The 19,282-nt window shown below is 37.0% G+C and overlaps 4 protein-coding genes and 1 non-coding gene across 5 annotated transcripts; 2 read left to right on the top strand and 3 right to left on the bottom strand.

The window, feature by feature from the left end:
* Window positions 1–1,362: 1,362 nt before the first annotated feature.
* LOC103837269 (protein LATE FLOWERING) lies at window positions 1,363–2,827 on the bottom strand. The gene is made up of 2 exons (XM_033279509.1): window positions 2,092–2,827; window positions 1,363–2,008 (listed from the first exon to the last, which is right to left on the bottom strand). The coding sequence occupies exon 2, from the start codon at window positions 1,977–1,979 to the stop codon at window positions 1,449–1,451; it is 531 nt and encodes a 176-aa protein (XP_033135400.1). The 5' UTR covers window positions 1,980–2,008; window positions 2,092–2,827; the 3' UTR covers window positions 1,363–1,448.
* Window positions 2,828–3,083: 256 nt separating this feature from the next.
* LOC103837268 (sm-like protein LSM5) lies at window positions 3,084–4,000 on the bottom strand. Its single transcript, XM_009113610.3, has 4 exons — window positions 3,763–4,000; window positions 3,563–3,686; window positions 3,372–3,444; window positions 3,084–3,278 (listed from the first exon to the last, which is right to left on the bottom strand). Exons 1-4 carry the CDS (start codon window positions 3,797–3,799, stop codon window positions 3,243–3,245), a joined length of 270 nt encoding a protein of 89 aa, XP_009111858.1. The 5' UTR covers window positions 3,800–4,000; the 3' UTR covers window positions 3,084–3,242.
* A 2,379-nt stretch (window positions 4,001–6,379) lies between these two features.
* Window positions 6,380–7,948, top strand: LOC103837267 (protein SULFUR DEFICIENCY-INDUCED 1). Its single transcript, XM_009113609.3, has 4 exons — window positions 6,380–6,572; window positions 6,722–6,934; window positions 7,132–7,287; window positions 7,386–7,948. The coding sequence occupies exons 1-4, from the start codon at window positions 6,432–6,434 to the stop codon at window positions 7,794–7,796; spliced, it is 921 nt and encodes a 306-aa protein (XP_009111857.1). The 5' UTR covers window positions 6,380–6,431; the 3' UTR covers window positions 7,797–7,948.
* A 733-nt stretch (window positions 7,949–8,681) lies between these two features.
* Window positions 8,682–8,801, bottom strand: LOC117128758. Its single transcript, XR_004452148.1, has one exon. It is a non-coding gene; the product is annotated as a U6atac minor spliceosomal RNA (small nuclear RNA).
* Window positions 8,802–15,132: 6,331 nt separating this feature from the next.
* Window positions 15,133–18,004, top strand: LOC103837266 (cyclin-dependent kinase inhibitor 3). The gene is made up of 3 exons (XM_009113608.3): window positions 15,133–15,708; window positions 16,463–16,639; window positions 16,717–18,004. Exons 1-3 carry the CDS (start codon window positions 15,377–15,379, stop codon window positions 16,784–16,786), a joined length of 579 nt encoding a protein of 192 aa, XP_009111856.1. The 5' UTR covers window positions 15,133–15,376; the 3' UTR covers window positions 16,787–18,004.
* Window positions 18,005–19,282: the final 1,278 nt, after the last annotated feature.

Here is a 19,282-nt window from a genome sequence, read left to right as displayed (position 1 = left end):
ACCGCAAAAACGCATTTTCCCGCCAAAACCGCAAAAACGCATTTTCCCGCCAAAACCGCAAAAACGCATTTTTCCGCCAAAACCGCAAAAATGCATTTTTCCGCCAAAAATGCATTTTCCCGCCAAAACCGCAAAAATCCATTTTCCCGCCAAAACCGCAAAACCCATTTTCCCGCCAAAACCTCAAAACCTCATTTTCTCGCCAAAACTGCAAAAACGCATTTTCCCGCCAAAACCGCAAAACCCCCATTTTCCCACCAAAACCGCAAAACCCCATTTTCCCGCCAAAACCGCAAAAACGCATTTTCCCGCCAAAATCGCAAAAATGCATTTTCCCGCCAAAACCGCAAAAACGCATTTTCCCGCCAAAACCGTAAAAACATGTTTTCCCGCCAAAACCGCAAAAACGCATTTTCCCGCCAAAACTGGGAAAATTCACTTTCCCGCAAAAATGTTATTTTCCGCCTAAACCACAAAAAACATTTTATCATTTTGATCAACTTGGTCTTAACTTAAAAATAATTTATTATAAAGATATTGGGTCCATGGGTCAACCATTAACCCATCTAACCTTTTTAATTTAATGGGTCATGGGTCAACCCAACCTATTTAATAAATGGGTTGGGTTGACCCTTGACTCATTAACAGTAAACCCATTTGGGTTTTGGGTTGGGTTCACCCATTTGACCCATTTTGACACCCCTAGCTACGACGTTAACCGTTCTAATATATAAATTTAACGCAAGAGTTCAAATCGAAAAATCATTTTACAAATAAAAGTATAAATAAACATAAACTCAAAAGCATAATAATATCTACTATTTTAGGGGGAAAAAGTATCTACTATTATTTAATAACTTTCATATATAGTTCTAAGGAAAAAAATTTAAATGAACAAAATCTCTATTTTTCAGAACTAGACACAGAATTCAGTCGGTTCATTAATTTCCACATGTTGCACAATGGACAGTGATTAGGCTTCCAGACTGACCAACATTAATTAACCAAAATAATTTTTGCAATATGCATAGATGTTCAGTGATATTATGAAAACAATAATGAGTTCGGCCAATAACAGATTATGTCATGTGTGAGTGTTCTTTTCCATTTTTTCTGTGACATCATGTTCTTGATTTTCCTTTCTTCATTTAATAGCGATTTACTGGATAATAATTTGGAGCTAAAATAATTAAGTCTATTATCCACATGGGATCTTCTGTTTATTATCCTTTGGCAGCTTGAAAATATTATCTTCTACATAGTGTAGATTAGCTTCTCGGGGCACTATAACCATTATAACATATGCAACGGGATACAATAAAATCTTCGGATTCTGTCCACGACAGGACGATTCTCAGTGTCTCATGCATGAAAGAACCATATACGTAGAAGAGTCACGTGTGGGAACATCGGATCATTTCCCCCTAATGTAACAATAATCCCTAAGATTACAAATGGAGGGAGAGATCAAGACACTGGTTTTGACCGTTCTCACTATTCACCATGTTACAGTTATTATCCAAAATTTGAACACAATTTTGACCAAGATAGCCTCCATTGCTATCTCTACCTTGGTGGGATGACGCCAACACGAAATGAGCACCGTTGGATTTGAAGATTGGAAGGTCGGTATGAGTAGCTGGAAAGCATGCAACGGACGCAGAAGAAGGGTAGCTTAAGATGGTCAAGTGGTGTGGAGTGGGGGAGGATAAGAAGACAGGTAACGTGTGAAGCAAGTCATTGTTGTTGACAAAATCGTAAGCACTTTTTGCTCTTCTAGCAGCATTTCTCTCCTTCTTGTGGGCATTCTGGTGGCCTCCTAGAGCTTGAGAACTATGGAACTTTCTAGAACAGAAGAGGCATGGGAATAGTCTAGATGAAGATGTGTCTTCGTCTATCTTGTTGGCTTCTTTTGTTAGCATGATCTCTTCTTCTTCTTCCTCCTCCTCTTCTGAATGATGCTGATGATCTTCTTCCATTCTCTGTTATCTATATACACCAAAAGAGACTAAACATAAGATTAGATTGGTTCCCAATAATGGAGAGCCAATGTGACTAAATGAAAAGGGTATATATAGACTATTTATATACCTTAAGCTGGAGACCGAAGAGATAATGTGTGTTGTGGGTTTGAGAAGTTGAGTTTAAAAGGGTGATGGAGAAGATGAGAAGTAGAAGAGAAGCCAAGTTAAGATGGTGTTTGAGGAGAGTTGGAAAATGTGAAGAATCTGAAACTGTGAGTGGATTCATTAGTGCTGTTACTATTAAGCGTTCTGTTCAGTTGCAGAACCAGCTTTGGGAGCAGGTTCCTTTACAAGTATGGGCTTGGGAACATAAGAGATAAGAGTCAGAGAGAATCAGTGAAAGTGGTGCATGTTGATGAGAAGGAGAATGATTGGTGAGAAAGAGAGACTTTTTGAGTTTGGGAAATGAAACTTCTTTTTCTTATTTCTTGAGAATTGAGATTAGCATTTTTTGTTTGCTTCTTTAAAATTGAATTCATATTTGCTATTGGCCTAATCAGAACTTCCTCCTTTAATGAACTTATGACTATTTTTCTTTAGTCTTTCCATTTGGCACAGATAACATACTAACAAACAAATCAAAGACATCAATATCTTAAACAAGGGTTGGGAAAGTAATGCCAAATTGGTGTAAGAAAAAAGGAATGATGCTCCATAACTCAGAGAAGCAAATGGGCTAGTCATAAAGAAAAACTGTGATGATGGGTACTTTACTGACTTGTTGCACCGCCCACTTCCCCCTTGCAGCAACTTGTCTCCACCTAGTTTGCCTTCTTCTCATTCGCCAACCAAAATTGTAGTAAGCCATTGGGCTTTGTGTTTATGGATCTATCTCAGCCCATTTAGCTTACATCGACTGGCTGAAGGAGAGTCTTTCCCTTCCAATGCGTACACATACGTTGACCACCGCTGTATTTGACTTGTCTCCGCTTATCAAACCCTCCCCTTCACTTGAGAGAGGAAACTCTGTTGATGACTATTAATCCAATTTACGAATGTCTAATCAGAGCAACGGTCAATAAAACAACGTAAAGAGAAGCTGAATAAGTAGAACCACTGAGTCTAATTAAAAAAAAAACATATAAAGCTTCAGCTCCTCTTTCACAATGAACAATTTGTCATTATGAGTTAAGAAATTATCAACTAGTATCTTGTGAACAAAAGATTTATATCAAAAACCAAAGTTACAAGACGAGTCATTAACATAACAATCAAATCTCATTCTACGTCTTCAGGAGCTCCACCTGGCACCAACTGCATACACAACATTTTATCAATACCGGTTTATTAGCATTTTGACGGTTCAAAATGGTTAAAATGTTATCATAATCATAAAAAAAAACATACAATGGCGATGTTGTTGCCATTGAGTAGAATCTGATCAAGCTTCGTGACACGGCTTCCTTCTGATGTAATCTCACTGCACGATTTAAAGACACGAATCTATGATCTCCTAAACCGGATCAACCCAACCGATTAACCGAACTAAACCGATCATAGCAACAAAAGAAAAAAAAGAAAGCGAGAGGAGACTTAACTACTCGGTGACATCCTCAAGGACCATGTTGACGTAAACGTCGAAGCCTTTGAGAACCCCGACGAGCTCCTTGTCTCCTTTCATTATCACCCTTATCTTCGACCCTATGCACCTGTCTATCAGCTCTGCAACCGAATCGCGATTTTTCAGATCCAGATCTTCGGTTTTCAGATGTTGAAGGAATGAAGAAAGTGTGCATACCTGATGGAAGAAGCTGCGACGGATTGTTGCTCGCCATTACGATAGGATGAGCGCACTGCGGCGAAGTCGAAGAAGCGTTTCGATTTTTTAGGGTATTTTTAGTCGACGATAATCAATTTTGCAAGAAAACCCTCGAACTATCGGTTGTTTGCAAAATGGACTTCCAACTATAGAAACTTGTTTATTAAACCTTCAATCTAATTAAATGTATCGAAACTTCAGCACCACCGACACCGAGTATTAAGTAAAGTAATGTAAAAATAAATGTATAAAACCCCTTGATTATTGTATAATGATATTATGTACCTACTACAGATGCTACTGCTCTGCGATTTGGGGGATTAACAGAAGCATCTAGAAGACTAGTACTGGGTAAGTGATAATAGAGTGTTTTAGTGTCCCACATGAGCTCATTACGCTGCTTCAACAAACCACTCTCACGAACTTTCTCCATTACTGTATTGAAGATTTTGGCACCCAATGAAACTAGTATGATTCATGTTTGGGACCGGTCCTAAAATTTATGGGACATAAAACAATCGAGGTATAAAAATTGGATGGTTTGAAAGTCGGATGATCCATACTCTCTCTGTTAGAAGTTTTCAAAAAAAAAAAAAATATTGTTTCACAAAAATAAATTTTTTGTACTTTGTATGAAAAAATGTGATCTTCAAGAAAATTAATTGTTTTTGTTGAATTACTATTGGTTAAAAATTATTGAAAATTAAAAATTATAAACAATGATACATTTATTATAGTTATTTAATGTGTTTTCTTAATATGTGTGAAAACATTAAAAAATCTATCTTTGTGAAACAGAGAGAATATGTATTAAGCATGTAAAATTTGAGGGCTATTTATTCAAAAAAAAAATTGAAGGCTAAGAGTATCTCCAATGTAAAACTTCATTTTTTCTCCAAAATAAAGTAAAAGAGAAAATATAGTAAAATTGCTCCAACCCAACTTCATATTTCACTCTATAATGAAGTAAAAACTCCATTATGGAGTAAAATGTGGAGTTGAATTAGAGCATTTTTTACTTTATAATCTATTTTATTCTATTTTATAGTAAAAAATGTAATGGAGTGGAAAATGTCCTAAACAAATGTTTTATCCGAATTAGAATCAAATAAAAATTGGAAAAATGTTTTGAAGGAGACAAACAAGTTGTAAATATTAAAATGCAAGCATCCACACTAAGAATGAATCATTGTTTAATAGTTTAAAAAAGAAGAAGATAAAGTTAACTAACAAAGCAGAGAACTCAGAAAAGACCAAAGCGACCTTAAGCAATCTTGAATCTTGCTGAAAAACCGTCTAGAGTCATGCGATCTCCCCCACTCTCGGATAAAAATTGACTAATAGCTACATCTCAACTCGTAGTATTATCATTGTTGTCTCTAACTGTGTCAGTGTTTTGAGAATTTATAATCCATTAAAAAGGAAAAGAAAATGCAAAAGTATCATTCAGCTCTGCTATAAAGTAAAAACCTACAATATAACTCTTTTGACAGTAACTGATTACATATTGTTGCATCTTGGGAGTGGAGGGTAAAAATTTGCCTTATTCTTTTGATATTTCACAAAATCCAAAATGGTAGTATTGCCATATCGTACGGTCGTGGTCCCATGTCATCAGTGTGGTGAGTGATTTCTTTAAGTGAATACTGCCTCAGGCGTAGTCTAGATTCATTGGAGCTGCGCTTCTACACAGAACGTTTGGGTGACTATGATTACATATACCTCGTTATTGATGTGGTAACCACATATGTATTTTAATCACATCCACTAAAATTGATTTAATGGTGTTCAAAAATGACGATAGGTCATTGAAATTAGATAATGATTTTTTTTAATATTTTCAAATGAAGATTGAATATGTCATGCACCATTTGGTATATAATCTGCTTATAATGTGTTATGTACTGATTTTTTTTCCTAATTTGGAACATGAATATGATTTAGCTAATAAACTTAATTATGAAACAGATTTAGTTAACCTTAATTGTATATGACGATTAGACATGTATCAGTTATATAAAACACTTTAAAATTTGAGAAACTTAATATGCGCATCTATATTTAGATCTTGCAAGTATGTTGTAGCTAGTGGTACGAGATTTGGTTAATTTATAAAATAAGTATGAAATAACATAGCATAACACGTGATAGTATTGGTACTGTTGTGAACAAGCAAATCAAACACGAAAAAAGTAAAAAAAAAAAAATTGAAGAAAAACACACTATTAAGGTAAATATCCGTTTTTGCTAAACAACATGCAAACGCAAAAGGCAGTGTCTAAGGTAAATCGATAAGTTCAGCTAAAAATGTTTGTCTAAACAGTTAGGACTGACGAGGATAACAACGTCGAGAGATAAATAGTCTTTTGGAACTTATAATATAAATCAATAAGAGATATCAAAAATGTAATAAAAAAAAAGAAAAGAAAAGATGCAATGGTAAAAAAGGCACGTTTTGCTGTGATACCTACCTGGTGATTGGTGAAGTCTCCATGTGTCGTGCCAGGTCCCATGAACAAAGACGAAATAGAGTCTTGATTCATTTGTCCCAGTTACAAACGTACACATATATAAGACATAGCTCAGAGGTTGTCTCTCCCATCCTGCTAAAGACATCTGTATACTTCAATATTTAGTGAGAGGTATAGATGGAGAGAAGCTTGAAGAAAATGAAGAATAATAACATCAACTCAACAAGAAGCAATATGATGAAAGACAATGAATTGTTTCATGTGATACACAAAGTTCCTTGTGGAGATACTCCCTATGTCAAAGCCAAACATGCTCAGGTACATATTTTCAAACTTTGTTTTATTTTTATTTTTATAAGAGCACATCATCAGCACACTGCTTGCTCATGTACATTAATGTATATTCGAACGTAAGAGTGAATTCAGATTATTAATAACACTAAGAGTGTAATATTGTTGGTTTGCAGTTGATAGAGAAGAACCCGGAGATGGCAATAGTTTGGTTTTGGAAAGCCATTAACACAGGAGACCGAGTAGATAGTGCTCTCAAAGACATGGCTGTTGTAATGAAACAACTAGACCGTTCCGAAGAAGCCATCGAAGCTATCAAATCATTTCGTCCTCGTTGTTCCAAGAACTCTCAAGATTCACTCGACAATGTCCTTATCGACTTGTACAAGGTCTTACTATAACCATACATTTATCGACTTACTTGCACTCTAATATTGCATGCAATTATATAGTCTAGTGAATCTAGGCCATGAATCAACACATATGTTATCATAAAACTCACATGAAAAGATTTAAACTATGAACTAATCATCAAAATAATATGTTATCATAGCACTCACATGATATGATTTCTTATAATGAATAGAAATGCGGTAGGATGGAGGAGCAAGTTGAATTGTTGAAGAGGAAACTGAGACAGATCTATCAAGGAGAAGCTTTCAACGGTAAACCCACCAAGACCGCTAGATCACACGGCAAGAAGTTTCAAGTGACCGTTCAACAAGAAATCTCAAGATTACTGGTAACTAATACTAAAACTATGATTAGTGTCTAAGCTAATTTATGTTATGTTTCTTTTCAACGGTGGACTGATCGATTTTTATTTGAATAAATGTACAGGGGAACTTGGGGTGGGCATATATGCAACAAGCCAAGTACTTGTCGGCAGAAGCTGTATACAGAAAAGCACAGATTGTGGAGCCAGACGCTAACAAATCTTGCAACCTCGCCATGTGCCTTATCAAACAAGGCAGGTTTGAAGAAGGAAGAGCGATTCTTGACGATGTTCTCGAGTCTAAGGTTTCGGGTTCGGATGATTGTAAAACAAGGCAACGAGCTGATGAGCTTCTGAGTGAGCTGGAGGCTTCACTGCCACGTGGGCGAGATGCTGAGATGGAGGATGTCTTGGGAAATATGTTGGACGATGACTTTGTTCTTGGGTTTGAAGAGAGGACAGCCACTAGTTTTAAGTCTAAGAGACTGCCAATTTTTGAACAGATCTCGCCGTTTAGAAATCAATTAGTTTGCTAAGTATGCATATAGCTTTCCCGTTCGCAGGTTTGATGGATTGGACAATAAGCACTATGTTCTCTTATGTAACTATGTATATACGACAATAATAATAATGTCTTGTGGGTGGGTCACTCGTAATTGCTTGATGGCTGACGCTGGTGGTTGTCTAAGGTTTGGGTTCATTCCATTATAATCAACTTTGGAGACATACTTGGATATAAGTTCGAACCCATATCCGTAAATCGAAAGTCAAATATGGTTGCATTGAACTAGAATAATTGAATATCAAAAGTAGTTTACTCGGAAAAAGTTCAATAAAATAGTTATAAAATGATAAAAATGTTTAATTAGATTAGTATTTTTTTTTCTTTTAACCCATCTTAAGCATATAGAGGAATCACTTTTTACTTTGTAGGCATGCATGTTCATGTTTGTAAACATGGAGATGCTGGAACATAAACAAACACATTGATATGTTTTTGAAAGACATAACAATATTACACTTGTGATTTATCAAAAAAAAAAACATTGATGGGTTTCTCAAAAACAATGAGAAGCCAGGTCATCAAATCCCCTTTATATAATCATAACATGTAGAAGTTATTTTTGCAAATTATATAGATTTTCACTACAATAGACAATAACACATATAGATTCTTATTAAACCCATCAATGTTTTTTGATAGATCATAAGTAGCGTTAAGTCTCAGAAATTCAGCATTGATTCCTAAGTAAGAAATCACATTTTATAGAAGTACACAAGAAAACTCCTAAGCAGCAAAAGGTGAATTGTGGTAGCAAGATCATTCTATCACTTTAACAAGCTCATCCTTGCAAGAAAAAAAAAAGAGAGGATAGATCAAATTTGATTGAGGAAGAAGAGGCCCAATTAAAAATTGGGCCCAAAAAATTGGGTTAGATCCACCCGAGGGTGGAGAGCCTTAACCGGATGTGTTCAAGACCCGAAGGTCAATCCCGTCTCTGTCAGAGGAGATGCCAACCATCTCTCCTTTCTACGAACACGTGCTTATACTATCTGCTAACTATTTATATAATCAACAGAAAAGAACTGAAAATCCGATGTGGGACGTGATATAAACAAGCTCAGCGTTTCAACTGAATAAAATAAATAATGTACATAGAGTATAGTTGGACATGTTTTAGTCTGGAGTTCTAAGGTCTTACCAATGGTTGGACATGTTGTGTCTCCATCATCGTGCATTCAGCTACGTATAACCGAGGTTCTTTTTAGTAAAATAAGATCTGTTTCCAAACACACTCAATGCAAGGATTTTCCAAAGGTTTGATCTTTTTTCTCTGTTTTTGTGACTATAACTACAGAGCTACTCTGTTTTTCTTTATAAGTTTTTGAAAAGTCTCATAATTTTTTGTAGGAAGTCTTTTGGGAGTTGCAGCATCACATGGAAACCATCAGGAGCAGCTCGTAGATGTTATTTTCTACTTCCTTGAATCTTGGAGGGTTTGTTTCTCGGTGAGAGCCTTCTTTTTAAAGTAGCTCGAACACACACACGATTATAAAGAACTTGCTCTCTTTATTGAATGCTTTAGAAAATATGCTCAAAACTAAAACACTCCTCTATCGTTATATGAATACCACAACTCGGTATGTATATATATATTAGAGTAGATTTCCTTTTCCTAATAGTTATAGATAACTCCTAAGACTACTAGGTTTATCTTAAGCTTGTCTTATCCTTATCCAACTTGATAAAGGATATCTTGAGCTTCAAGCTATCAAAGCTTACCCAACATTCTCCTTCTTGAGCTTTGAATCCTTCTTAGACAAGTCTTGAACTCCTATCAAGTCTCTCATCTCAACGAACATGATTCTTGCCAAAGCTTTCGTGAGGATGTCGGCCTTTTGTAATGTTCCTGGTACATGCTCGACGTCGACGAGCTCTCTCTCAATGCATTCTCGAATGAAATGGTACCGTTTATGTATGTGCTTGCTCTTGCCGTGAAAAACAGGGTTCTTGGTAAGCTCTATAGCCGACTTGTTATCAATCTTGATAAGGACTCTTTCTACCTTCCAGCCCGTGATCTCGCTTAGAAGGTCTTGGAGCCATATGGCCTGGCGTGCTGCTTCAGTTGCGGCCATAAACTCTGCCTCGCACGATGAGAGTGCAACTGTGTTCTGTTTCTGTGAACACCAAGTGATCGGTGAGGTTCCAAAGTAAAACATGTGACCCGTGGTGCTTCTTCCATCGTCTTGGTCTATGTTGTGACTGCTATCACTATAGCCAGTCAGTTTCTTTGTCCCTTCTCGTTTGTATTTTAGCCCATATGCAGAAGTTCCTTGTAGATATCTCATAATTTGCTTCATGATGTCGCCATGTGACTTTCGAGGCCTTTGCATGTAACGACTAGCCACACTGACTGAGAACGCAAGGTCCGGTCGTGTGTGAAGTAAATATCGTAAACATCCCACGTTTCTTCTGTATTTCGTTGCGTCTATCTCTTCTTCTTCTTCAGCTTTTGAAACCTTCAGACCAAACTCCATTGGTATCTTGGTCGCATTACATGTTTCTAAGCCGACTTCTTGTAGAACCTTTCTTGCGTATGCTTCTTGCTTAAGTTCTATTCCATCATTACCTTGATGAACTTCTATCCCAAGATAATAGGTGAGCTTTCCTAGGTCAGACATCTCAAACTTCGATGACATCCCTTTCTTGAACTCATTTATAGTATTGATGCTGTTTCCGGTTATGAAAAGATCGTCTACGTATATCGCAACGATAAGGATCGCATCCTTTTGTTCTTTGCGGTACACGGCATTCTCCTTTGAGCATCGAGTGAACTTCATTCCTTTTAGCACTTGATCTAGCTTAGTATTCCAAGCTCGTGGAGCTTGTTTTAACCCATATAAAGCTTTTGATAACTTGTAGACCTTCTTCTCCTTGCCTTTAGTTTCAAAACCTTCAGGCTGTTCAACGTACACATCTTCCTTTAGCTCACCGTATAAGAAAGCTGTCTTGACGTCTAAGTGATGGATTTGCCACCCGTGTGACGCTGCTAGAGCACTTAGAAGTCTTATGGTTTCAAGTCTTGCAACCGGTGCGAAAACTTCATCGTAGTCGAGGCCTGATTCTTGTACGTACCCTTTAGCTACAAGCCTAGCTTTAAACTTCTTGATAGTACCATCAGCATTCCTTTTGATTTTGAAAATCCACTTGAGACCAATTACCTTAGCTCCTATCGGTCTATCAACAAGATACCATGTCTTGTTCTTGTTGATTGAGTCTATTTCTTCTCCACAAGCATCAGTCCACTTTGACCACCCTTTTGCTTCTCGGTAGGTCCTTGGTTCGTCGTTTATGGACAGAAGAAGACTCTCGATGTCTAGTTCTGCTTGTAGAACATAATCATCTAGGTACCGAGGTTTGTTGCTTTGTCGTGTTGATTGCCGTGTTGGTTGTTGTATTGGTTGTTGAGGTTGAGGTTGAACGTCTTGATCAATATCGTTCTCTTGATCTTCGTTTTGTTCATTGTGCTGATCGTTGTTCTCTTGTTGTTGATCTTCACCATCGTTGATCACAACCGGTCCTTGTCCTGCATCAATGACTTCTCCCCACTTCATCTGGAACATGCCTGGATCTCGCGTTGCCCCAGTGTCTTTATTCCAATTCCAGCCTTTCTTTTCATCAAACACGACATCACGGTTTACTACAATTCTTCGTGTTTCCGGATTGTAAAGCCTATAAGCTTTGGATCCTGGCTCTGTTCCAAGATGAACCAAAACCAACGATCTGTCGTCTAGCTTCTTGAGCATTGCACTGTCTATCTTTGCATATGCTAAGCAACCGAAAACCCTTATATGGTTTAGGTTTGGTTTCTTTATCCGCAAGCTTTCGTATGGCGTCATGTTCTTAAGAGCTCTCGTTGGTACTCTGTTGATAATATAGGTTGAATGTCGAACTGCTTCGCCCCATAGGTAGTTTGGTACCTTCATTGCCTTAAGGATGCTCCGTGTCATCTCCATCAACGTCCTGTTCCTCCTTTCCACCACACCGTTTTGCTGTGGTGTGTATGGTGCCGTAAGGTGTCTTTTGATGCCGTTGTTGTCGCAGAAATCTTTGAACTCTAATGACGTGAACTCACCCCCTCGATCAGTTCTTAGAGTCGTGATTTTTGTGTTTAGATCTTTCTCCACTAGCTCTTTAAACGCCTTGAATCTACTGAATGCATCGCTCTTTTCTTTCATCAAGATAGACCACATGTATCTCGAGAAGTCGTCTATTATCACAAATATGTATTTGTTATTTGCGATGGTTGATGGCGCAATAGGGCCACACAGATCAGCATGTAGTAGTTCCAATGGTTTTGAAGCTCGGAATGTAGCTGATTTTGGGAAGGTTTGTCGGGTTTGCTTACCCACCAAGCAAGACTCGCAAAGTCTTTTCTCGTCTTCTATCTTAGGTAAACCTTGCACCATCTCTTGTTGGGACATCAACTTCATTGTCTTAAAGCTTACATGTCCTAACCTTGCATGCCACTTCCACGTTTCATCTTCTAGCTTTAGATTTAGACACATAGGCTTGCCGATCTTGAGTTTTATCTTGTACAATCTGTTTAGTGATCTGGTTACTTTAACCAGTAATCTCCCGTTTGGATCGTGTACCGTTAGATAGTCTAGTCTCATTCTTACGTCGCACCCCACTTCCGTAGCTTGTCCTAAACTTAGGATGTTGCTCTTGAGATCAGGAATGTAGTATATGTTTGTAACTAGCTTTTGTTCTCCGGTTTTGCCTTGAAATATGATTGATCCTTTGCCTTCTATGTTGACATATGAATCATCTCCAAATTTCACTTTGCCTTTGATATTGCGATTGAGTTCTGAAAAATATAGACAAGAACAATATCGCAATTGGTTTATTGTTCCAAGCAATCCCGGAGTCTATGATACTACAAGTTGGCGAGCAAGAGACTTCCAAAGGGATATGGGACGCGGTCAAAGCACGCAACGTAGGAGCTGATCGTGTCAAAGAAGCACGTCTACAAACCCTCATGACTGAGTTCGACAGGATCAAGATGAAAGACTCAGACACTATAGATAGCTTCTCGGGGAAGTTATCAGAGATGGCGTCTAAATCAGCGGCACTTGGAAAGATCATTGAAGAAAATATTCTAGTGAAGAAATTCTTAAATAGTCTACCAAGGAGCAAGTACATACAGATCACAGCATCTCTCGAGCAAGTTTTGGATTTAAATACTACTCCGTTTGAAGATATAATCGGGAGATTGAAAGCTTACGAAGAAAGAATTCTTGATGACGATCAAGATACACAAGGAAAGCTCTTATATTCAGATTCATATCAAAACAATGGAGCTCGAGGAAGAGGCCGTGGTCGTGGAGGAAGAGGATACAGAGGACGAGGAAGGGGCAGAGGAAATTCACAAGACACAACAAACAATCAAACTCAAAGTCAAGAAAAGGAGAAGAAGGACAGATCGAAGATTGTTTGTTTCCGTTGTGATAAGAATGGCCACTTTGCATCCGTATGTCCTGAGAGACTCCAAAAGATACAAGAAGCAAACAAAGTGGAGACAGAAGAAGCTGATCCATCCCTTTATATGCACGAGATTGTATTCTTAAACGAAGAAAACTTGGTACCAAAGAAATATGAAACCAAGGAAGGAGAAGAGGATATTTGGTACTTAGACAACGGAGCCAGCAATCATATGACAGGGAATGTGTCATATGATTGCTGGCTCCGTTGTCTAAGTACCAAATATCCTCTTCTCCTTCCTTGGTTTCATATTTCTTTGGTACCAAGTTTTCTTCGTTTAAGAATACAATCTCGTGCATATAAAGGGATGGATCAGCTTCTTCTGTCTCCACTTTGTTTGCTTCTTGTATCTTTTGGAGTCTCTCAGGACATACGGATGCAAAGTGGCCATTCTTATCACAACGGAAACAAACAATCTTCGATGGTTTCCCAAACCTTATAGATCTTCAATAAGACTTTCATCCTCATGCTCCATACCGTATAGTTTGTAGCGTTCAGTATGGGGCATTGGATTGCTGGTGGTGTGAATTCCTTAGTGCGTATAATGGTGTTGTCGTCTCCCATGATTATAACCTGGCTCTGATACCAAATAAAGTAGCTCGAACACACACACGATTATAAAGAACTTGCTCTCTTTATTGAATGCTTTAGAAAATATGCTCAAAACTAAAACACTCCTCTATCGTTATATGAATACCACAACTCGGTATGTATATATATATTAGAGTAGATTTCCTTTTCCTAATAGTTATAGATAACTCCTAAGACTACTAGGTTTATCTTAAGCTTGTCTTATCCTTATCCAACTTGATAAAGGATATCTTGAGCTTCAAGCTATCAAAGCTTACCCAACACTTTTAAGTGTTCTTGCTTGGCATCTTTGGGAGATTTTGATGCTGTTGCTGGTTTCCGTTTCACGGTGCCTCTTTCGTCTATACTCTTGACTTTAGGGACATAGATTTTGAGGAATTGAGGGTGATTATTTAGACGCCACCAAGCGTGAGAGTACACTTGGAAGCAGAGTCTTGAAGTAGTGGTCAGCTTGTACCTGCTTTTTCAGTGTTTCAGTTTGAGCCTATTTGTTTTTTAAGAGGTTTCAATGATTTCTAGTTCAGGTGAATATTATTATTATTATCAAAAGTAGGGTATCAACAAAATAGCAGCATGTGCATTTTGAGCAGATACCAGTATGATATGTTGTATTCCCAAATCATATGATCTCAATTTCCTTTGACTAGTCTCTTCATTTTGTTTGTTTTTCACCCTCTTGATTTGTTTTTAAAATCGTGAAGATGAGTCATAACGAGTGTTTGATCTTCAAGGGTTCGATGACTATACAAGAAAGGCGACATAGATTATATTTTTGTGAAAATATAGTTATGCGCAAACATTATTGGTACCATTATGGATTAAGCATATAACATTAGAGTAAGATCATCTCCAGAGATGATTTATTCAATTTTTTTTTTTAAATAGAGTAACTCTATAATAGAGTTGGATGTTGCTCTAATGATATCTTATTTTAGAGTGAAAAATAGAGTGATGAACAAAAAATAAAAAATTACTCTATATATAGAGTAAAAAATAGGTTTACACTATTATAGAATATAAAATAGAATACCATTGAATCATTTTTACTCTAAACTCTATTTTAGAGTGGAAAATAGAGTGTGGTTGGAGATGCCTTAAGTAATTTTTATCAATTAGAGCCATCATGTAGATAAGTTTTGTGTTAACTAAAATATAAAACACTCTTAAAGAATAAAATATGTTGTACCAAATTTCTTAAGAATATAAAATACAACAAAAAATATAATAAATTGTTACACACACGGACGAATATGGGCTATTTATTAGACTAAAAGGCCCTGAAGAAAAACAATGATGAATTTGTGGGGTTTTATTTAATTAAAAATAAAATAAAATTTCTCATTTTCTTTAATTTTTAACCCCACAAAAAAAAAACTCGAAAACCCTCTCCATTGCTCTCTCTTCCCTCCTCTCGAAGTCTTTTCCCTCCCATTCTCTCTTCCCGCTTCCGACCTACCTCCGCCTCTCGAGTGTCCGAAGATGGGAAAATACATTAAGAAATCAAAGATTACCGGTGACATCGACTCTATGGAAGCCACCGAAGCAACATCTTTGGGTGTTCGCACCAGAGCCGCCGCTAAAACCCTAGCCTTGAAGAGGCTTAATTCTTCCTCCGCCCCCGACTCTTCTTGCTATCTTCAGCTCCGTAGCCGCCGTCTCGAGAAACCCCCGTCGCTGGTTGAACCAAAGCAGACCCCGAGGCAGCTTAAAGAGCCTGGTTCGAAGATTGACTCGGTTAACTCGAGCGTAGCTGGTTCGGGTGATGAATGTTTTTGTGGAGAGAACAGTCTTGAGTTTCAGACAAGACAAAGGTTCGGTCTTTTTGTGCCCTAGCTTGCTTAAAGTTACTTCCTTTCTTCTATCATATGAAAAATACATGTTAGTTTTTAGTTTGATTTCTTTTTTTTACTTAATGCTTGTTTTACCCAATATGTGAAGAGCGTTAGGCTTGTCTGAAACTTTGTTAGCTTTAGTACAACTAAAAAGTTTGTCTTTTTTTTTAATATATCTCATGTTTGGCTTGGTTTTGTTTAAGACTTTACTCTGTTCTGATATGTACTGATGTTGTGATTACTGCTCACTGTCGGTTTCTTCTGGTGTAAAGATTAGAACTTTCAAAGTTATTGTTGTCTGTTCTCGTTAATGGGCTAATGATACTGGAAGTAATATGCATTAGCTGTAATTTTTTTGAACACATGGTTTATGTTTTTTACAAAAATGGTTGTTGTGTAAATGTCAGAAGCTTTTAATATGTAAAATCATATGAAAAAATTGACACTTTCCTCATAAGTGTAGTGCAAGTACTGTTGTGTGAGGTCATGCTCATGGGACCTAGTGGGTTTTTTGCAAACTTGGGGAATACTTTTGTAGGATTCTCTGTTTTTTTGGTGTAACTTCTCTCAGTAGAGGACAATGTGTGTTTTCCCTTCTCTTTGTTATTTATTGCATATTGTGTAATCCCCATGGGACCATATTCTCTAAGCAAAGTCTTAGCTTTTGTTTTTTTACTTAAATCAAGCCTCTTTTATTTCTCTGAATTTTTCTAATGATTATTATTTTTTTCAGCACAAGGGAGAGCACGCCTTGTAACTTTGTTGAGGATCTGGAGACCATTGTTACACCAGGATCTAGCACAAGGTCGATGCGTACACCAACGAGAGATAGCACGGTCCCAACCATTGGTGAACTGGAGGAGTTCTTTGCCTATGCAGAGCATCAACAGCAGAGGCTATTCATGGATAAGTAAGGATGCTTTTTAATTTGGTTTGCTGCATTACTAGAGGATGAACACTCATGAGTTTCAAAAAAAATATCTTCAGGTACAACTTCGATATTGTGAATGATGTGCCTCTCACTGGACGCTACGAGTGGGTACAAGTCAGTCCATGAAGTTGAAAAGGAAGCAAGCTTTTGTGATATGGTGTGAAGTAAGAATGTAATGAATTAGACAGATTAACCGAACATCAAAAATCCTTTAAACAGGAGTGTAATCTTAAAAAGTAATAATGTGGTTAGCGAACAAGTTGGAAAGTAGTTTTAGGGACATGAACCTCATACCATTTGTACTAATCTCTTTTGAGGATTTAGATGGTTAGTGAATTTGTTTGCTCATCTTTTTTTTTCTGTTTTGTCTTTTTTTCTCATGTTTTTATTCAAAGCTATGCGTATATGTTGATGATGATTGATGGGGATGTGTGTAAGCATGTAGTGTGAGAAAATGATTCAGATGTAGACTTTTAATGGCACAAGAAACCTATAGGAGGGTTCACGTGTGGACTTGCTAGCTGAGTCCTTACTCTGAAATCTAAAATATATACTCTTCATTCAGCTAAACACAGATTGGTCCCTCCACTCTTTTTCTCATGACATGATCCTGACGCATGATCTACAGCACATGAATGTGTTTCTGTGTGAATGAATAGTTTAAGGTATATATAAATAATTTGTGTTAAATATTATTTTAATTATAAGTTAATATCATACTGTAGCTTTGAATTATGAAAAGCCAAAGAAACAGGCAAAACATGAGACAACAAAATATATTACAGTGTTCATTGAGAAGATTTCTGTTGTTTTAACTTTTGAACGTCTCTCGAAAATTGGGCAGCACCATGTGATGAAACTGTTAAATCTTATCTCGAAACCAATCATTGTTCTTTGTTTACTTTAATCACTTGAAGTGAAAAGAAGTGAATGGGTTGAAAGTGAACATACATACCTGCATAAATACATGCACGTAAAGGTTATGTATACACACGCACCAACACGGGGTGTGGTATGATCACGGGCTCGCTGACTATTACGAATCACGTTTTGGGATACTTAGATTCGCGTATGTCATCTCTTTAACCAATGCACACTTGGGAGTATCTGTATTCAGCTTGTTCAATGTTTTGTTTGAACCTTTAGTACTATTTGGTACAAGATAAATGCCAAAAGAAGGACCACTGACTACGAAAGGCTTTTGACTTTTTGTTCCTTCTTTTCAAACTCTCGTTCCCTCTCTTGCTTTCATCCTTCTGAATAAAACATATAGTCCATAGCACATATGCATGTCAATGTGAGCCAAGGACCGTATAGTTCGTTCAAGTAGCATTTTCCAACTTTTTTTTTGCTAAACTATAAAATATCATGTTAATAATGATAAGATTTTGCGCGAAGCATAATTAAGCAGCCTTCTTGAAACTATGTTATAAGATCAATCGAACAATTTTTAGACTCTTGGTGACAATTTCTAAACTCTTTCGTTGCACCAATAAAACCTTAATAAGCTATCTCTCTTTTTTTTAAAGAAGCTATTTCTTCAGTTGGTGCATGTTCTTCAATAAGCTTTTACAAAGCACAAATCTAAATTGTTTTCAAATGCTTTCAGAATGTAAGTGAACTTGCCAATTTCAATCGACTACACCGATCTATATTTGAAAATATAGGTCAGAGACAAAATTAAAATGGTTGGACTAAACTGTGAAATTTAAGAATAAGGGTGGTCCAACTGAGATGTCTAGGATGAATTCAATCTATACAAATATAGTATAACAGATCAAAATATCTGTTGCATAGGATGCTGGTTTGTTAGCCCACAAAAACTTTTATTTTTTCTACTGGAGAGGAGACCAGACAACAATAATGACAATCAAAGCGTTAAATGCAGGAAGCAATCGAATAGCGTGCAAGCAGACAGATTATGCGTTCATTAAGGATCTCTTTTCATTCCATGTCTATTATCTTCTTTTAATTCTACTTCTAACACCAAATATTTATTGTATTTCACGAGTGGACACTCTATATTCCTATTACTATCTTCTTGACACTAGTAACCGAATTCTATAACATACTCCATATTTCAAAAAAAAAAATGAAATGTTTTAGAATTTTCATAAATATTTAAAACTTGATGACTTATACCACACCATTGATCTCTATCTTAAGGTAACTTACTTGCTTTAAAGACAGTTTGCTCATCTTGCTGATGCTTTATATTTGGTTTATTCTATCAGACACATGAGGGGTTATCAGATTCAGACAAGAAGAAGCTTTCAAAACTTATTGACTTCCAAAAACTCTCACAAGAGGCAGGAGCACATGCTGCGCAAAACTAGCGTCTTCCTCTGCAATCCATAGTTCACGTTCTCTACTATGAGCAACTTAAGCTCTTCTTACTCGGACGAAGAGATAAAGCCAAAGTCATGGAGAATCAACAGTGGAGCTCTCAGTGCAGCAATGTCGCCTAAAGACAAGCTAGGTAGAGAATGGGACTTAACGATCTAGAGAAGGGGAATATATGCATGAAGAGAGATATGCAGAGGTCTCATTCACGCAAATTCATGGGCAAAGTTTCTCAAAGAAAATGGGGAAACTTAGCACGTTTGCTGCTTTTAAAGTGAG

This window comes from Brassica rapa, chromosome A09 (assembly GCF_000309985.2).
Source record: "Brassica rapa cultivar Chiifu-401-42 chromosome A09, CAAS_Brap_v3.01, whole genome shotgun sequence".
Taxonomy (NCBI): domain Eukaryota; kingdom Viridiplantae; phylum Streptophyta; class Magnoliopsida; order Brassicales; family Brassicaceae; genus Brassica; species Brassica rapa.
The sequence above is the reverse complement of the archived record's forward strand: the minus strand, read 5'-3'. Positions and strand labels throughout refer to the sequence as shown.

What these genes read in the sequence shown, in the direction of transcription:
- LOC103837269 (XM_033279509.1), bottom strand. Translation starts at nt 1,979, where the DNA reads ATGGAAGAAGATCATCAGCATCATTCAGAAGAGGAGGAGGAAGAAGAA.
- LOC103837268 (XM_009113610.3), bottom strand. Translation starts at nt 3,799, where the DNA reads ATGGCGAGCAACAATCCGTCGCAGCTTCTTCCATCAG. An exon ending in CTTGAGGATGTCACCGAGTA is followed by an intron (nt 3,445 to 3,562) that starts GTTAAGTCTCCT and finishes TAAATCGTGCAG; the next exon opens with TGAGATTACATCAGAAGGAA. An exon ending in ATGGCAACAACATCGCCATT is followed by an intron (nt 3,279 to 3,371) that starts GTATGTTTTTTT and finishes TTGTGTATGCAG; the next exon opens with TTGGTGCCAGGTGGAGCTCC.
- LOC103837267 (XM_009113609.3), top strand. Translation starts at nt 6,432, where the DNA reads ATGGAGAGAAGCTTGAAGAAAATGAAGAATAATAACATCAACTCAACA. An exon ending in TCAAAGCCAAACATGCTCAG is followed by an intron (nt 6,573 to 6,721) that starts GTACATATTTTC and finishes GTTGGTTTGCAG; the next exon opens with TTGATAGAGAAGAACCCGGA. An exon ending in TCCTTATCGACTTGTACAAG is followed by an intron (nt 6,935 to 7,131) that starts GTCTTACTATAA and finishes TATAATGAATAG; the next exon opens with AAATGCGGTAGGATGGAGGA.
- LOC103837266 (XM_009113608.3), top strand. Translation starts at nt 15,377, where the DNA reads ATGGGAAAATACATTAAGAAATCAAAGATTACCGGTGACATCGACTCT. An exon ending in GAGTTTCAGACAAGACAAAG is followed by an intron (nt 15,709 to 16,462) that starts GTTCGGTCTTTT and finishes TATTTTTTTCAG; the next exon opens with CACAAGGGAGAGCACGCCTT. An exon ending in CAGAGGCTATTCATGGATAA is followed by an intron (nt 16,640 to 16,716) that starts GTAAGGATGCTT and finishes AAATATCTTCAG; the next exon opens with GTACAACTTCGATATTGTGA.